Source organism: Oryza glaberrima, chromosome 1, assembly GCF_000147395.1.
Source record: "Oryza glaberrima chromosome 1, OglaRS2, whole genome shotgun sequence".
NCBI lineage: Eukaryota > Viridiplantae > Streptophyta > Magnoliopsida > Poales > Poaceae > Oryza > Oryza glaberrima.
In genome coordinates, this window is record NC_068326.1 from 32,498,575 (window position 1) to 32,502,572 (window position 3,998).

The 3,998-nt window shown below is 53.5% G+C and overlaps 1 protein-coding gene across 1 annotated transcript; it reads right to left on the minus strand.

The window, feature by feature from the left end:
• Positions 1 to 324: 324 nt before the first annotated feature.
• Positions 325 to 3,730, minus strand: LOC127781963 (protein G1-like7). The gene has a single exon (XM_052309038.1). It carries the CDS (start codon positions 3,458 to 3,460, stop codon positions 2,822 to 2,824), a length of 639 nt encoding a protein of 212 aa, XP_052164998.1. The 5' UTR covers positions 3,461 to 3,730; the 3' UTR covers positions 325 to 2,821.
• Between the last annotated feature and the right edge of the window lie 268 nt (positions 3,731 to 3,998).

A 3,998-nucleotide genomic window follows, 5' to 3' on the forward strand; every position in this document is an offset into this window, starting at 1 on the left:
AAACAAAAAAACAGTATATACTCATTCAGTACGGACGTAATATATGCTGGAAAGAAAATTAAAAATTTGAAAGCAAATGCATACCAACGTTCTCGTTTGAGTGAGCACCAAATCCGGTGTCAGCTGTGCACATGCATACGGTGGTTTCAAATTAATAATTTCACTTTAATTTGGATGCTAATGGATCATCTATTAACGGGAGTACATACACCTGAGTGTACAGAAGAGTCGTCCTATATATATATATATATATATATGTGTGTGTGTGTGTGTGTGTGTGTGTGTGTGTGTGTGTGTGTGGGGGGGGGGGGGGGGGGGGTGCAATATATTTCAGACAAGACCTGACAGTATAGTGAGATTTGAAAGCAAGCAAGCATGCACACGGGGCTCCTGTGATCGATCGTTCGATTCAAGAGGCAAACGAAGGAGGAGGTCGATCGCTGGCCTGCCGCAATTGCACCGTAGGTCCAACAAAGGCATTGCAAAGCAACCGGGCACTAAAAAAACAGGCAAGAAAAAGAAAGGGCTTGGGGTGTTGATGGCGCAGCGGCAGGCAAGGCATGCAGGCGCAAGCAGGCGCCCCGGCATGCATATGAACAGCAACGCTACAGTGTTCTACAGTAGCGCCGCGCGCGCGTGAGAGGAGGAGAAGCTAGCTAGCTAGGGGAAGGGGGGGAGAGGGCCCGGCCTGCAAGGGAAGCGATTCATTGGCTTTCCGCTATTTCTTGGCCGGCCAATGCAAGTAGTTGGTTGGACGACGACATCAGCAAAGTCGAGCCTCGCTAATTGGCCCGCCACTCCTTTGCTGAGAAAGCGAGGGAGAAAGGCTAGCCATACACTGTTCATCGTCTTCTACCTCGGTCCCTAATACTAGTATTTCAGAAAGTTAAGAGAGTTTCAGATCAGAAAAGGGAATTAATTCAGGGGAGGAGATTAACAGTATATATGCGTCGAACAAGAAGCTAATGTATGGTTCAGAGCCTGTAAATTAATTTTGGCAGGTGATTTGGCCCCAAAAGTTCCTTCAGAACACCCAAAAAAATTTTACTAGTTCAGCTGTAATTAATTAGGTGTATGCAGTACTAATAACTAATTAATCCCTCCATCTACCGTCAGCTATATTCGGAACCATGACCTACACAAACGAAACGCAACCAAAAGTGGAAAAACGAAAAGGGTGGAAAATATACAAATTAGAGGAGACGATAGAGAGAGAGAAAGAAATACGGAGTATAGAAAGTAGTAGATCAATCATGCATTCATGCCTGTATGTAAAGAGACAAGATTTGAATGCATTGGAGCGAGCACCATGCCGGAAGAGAGGACGACGGGCGCGTGCGAGCAACAGGCCCTGCATGAGGTGGTCATTGACTGACTGACTGACTGACTGACCGACCGACCTGCAGAGATTGAGTGGCGATTGATCGATCGAGCGAGGGAGTGAGTGCGCAGAGCGGAGTATAAGCACGCCCACACACACGCACACTGGCCAGCATGGGTCACTAGTTCACTGGCCATGCAGACGCGGGAGGGTAGCTAGACCATGAAGCAAGCTGCACCTGGGAAGAAGATAGAAAGAGAGGGCGCGGCAGCTTGGCTGCGTGACAGTGAGGGAGTGTGCACGTGCGGTCAGAGAGACAGATCACACGGGAGGTAGCGAGCTAGCGCTAGCGAGGGCGCCTGCCCTGCCATGCCACGGGCGGCCGTTGCTCTCTCGATCCCCATCCGTAGCCTACAGTAACCAATCGATTCATTCCGCCGGGGACCAGTGTGATTGCTGATCATATATCGATCCCCTCACTCTCCTCCTCCTCCTCCACCCCCCGCTCTTTACTATTTAAAGCCGCCCACGACAAACCCCTCCCGCCTTCATGCCTGCCTAGCCCTATCTCTCCTCTTCTTCCTCCTCCTCTCTCTCTCTGTCCACTCACCATTAGAAAAGCTTCAAGAACAGATCGATGCCTGGAGACTGGAGCATCCGCATTTCAAGAACAGATCGATCTCTCCCTGCAGATGTGGCTATGAGCCTGTGAGTGGAAACGGATCGAAAAAGGTGGGAGCAAAAGGTGGGAGATGGGCTGGCCGGACGGCTGGGGAAGAAGGCCGCAGCTGGCCGGAGTACTGTAGGGAGCGTGAGGGGCTTAGGGCCGTGCGGGAGTACGTTGGGGAGCACCGCCATCAATGCAGGGGCCTAGCTAGCTAGCTTGTGCCTGTGTCGCTCTCCTCCTGCACAGTTCATCCTCCTAGGAGAGAAAAAGGAGATATGCAATTTCATCGGATGCTGCAAAAATATGTTTTTAGACAAGGAGTGTTCCCGGGTCAGATGCTGCAGATATTGAAGCAACAGGGACGGAGCCATTCTATTCTTGGTGTACTATTTGTGCCCCTAAATCCAAGAAAATATCGAGGAATTGCAGATTTGCAGTGGATGCATGTGAGTGAGAGCTTGAGATCAATCTTACGGTGCATCGCTAGTAAGTTAGTGACAAAGCTTTGCGACGGTGATGAAAGGAAAGGGCTAAGCTAGGAAGCCATTAATATTACCTGGAATCTCCATTTCTTATCAGAATATGTATGGGATCATGAGCAAATAGTAGCAGCGACAGCGATTAGTTTATTTTCCCCTACAATTCCTTGCCATGTACTAAACCTAATTAATTTGATCAAGGAAAAAGAGGGGAAAGAAGAAAAAATATAAAGTGGAGGAGATCAACGAAGGAACAAGCAAATTAAACTAAAATATACCAAAAAAACTCAGATCTTGCGATGTTGGATGCGATAAACAAATTAATGGACAAGGTTTGTAGGTTTACTATACTGATCAGGAGGCGCTTGGTGCAGTGCCACTCCCTCCAGGTTGAGCTGTGGTAGTAGCAGCTGCACCGCCACCGCTGCCCGCGTCTCCACCACCGGCAGCTGCAGCTGCAGCAGAAGACGAGCCGGACGGCTCGACGCCGGCGGGCTGCGCCGCCTGCGAGCGCTTGCGCTTCTTCTTCTCGTACGGGATGCCGCGCGCCTTGGCCTGCGAGTCCCGCACCTCGCGGAGGTAGATCCGGACGGCGCGCGCGGCGAACGGGTTGGACTCGGGCGTGCCGCCGCTCTCCTCGTACGCGGCGCGGAGGCGGCCGATGAGCGCGTCGAGGGATCCCCACGCCTGACGCAGCGGGCACGGGCACGGCCCCGGCGGGCTGGGCTGGCCGTAGAAGGCGCACCCCGACGCGTGCACCTTGGTCTTCCCGAACTGGTCCAGGTACCTCAGGAACTCGATCACGTGCGCGCCGCTGCACCGCGCCAGCGTCAGCGGCGGCCGGTGGTTCCGCAGGTACTGCAGGAACGTGTTCCAGTCCCTCCGCTTCTGCGACTCGTACCTGCTCAGCTGCGCCGGCGGCTGCGGCGCCGCCGCCACGGCCGGCGCGCCGCCAGCCGCCGCAGAGGACGGACCGGGGCCAGACGGATCCATATACCCAAGCAAGAAATCAAGCTAGCTGATGACGGCCACAGCGACGACGACCAAGCTTAATTAGCATCAAGAAACTAAGCTAGCTCTCTCTCTCGCGCGCGCGATCGATCGTCGGCGGGCGGTGAGTAGAGGCGCACCCGGCGAGGGGGGGGGGGGGGCGCGGTAAAAAAAGGAAGAGAGATCTGGGCGGTGCTCGACGGGGTGGATCGAGATGGGACGTTGGAAAGGGAGCGGGGGCGGGGGAGAGCGACGGGCAGCCGGGAGGGGAGCTGAATGTTAGTCAGTGAAGTGGAGCGGAGGGGGTGTGAGGTTGATGGCAATTGGCAGCAGCTACACTGGCGGGCCACCCGGCCCATTCACGTGGTTGCCGGCCGGCGCATCCGGAGGTGTACGTTATGTATATACGTGCGCGCCATACATACGTACTTATGAGAACCACGTAGAGATTGCACGTAGAGAGTACGTACATAATGCAATGCATACAGTACATCTCCCAGTTGTGGTTGTACTGTACAGTGTTGTGTACACTGTACAGTTA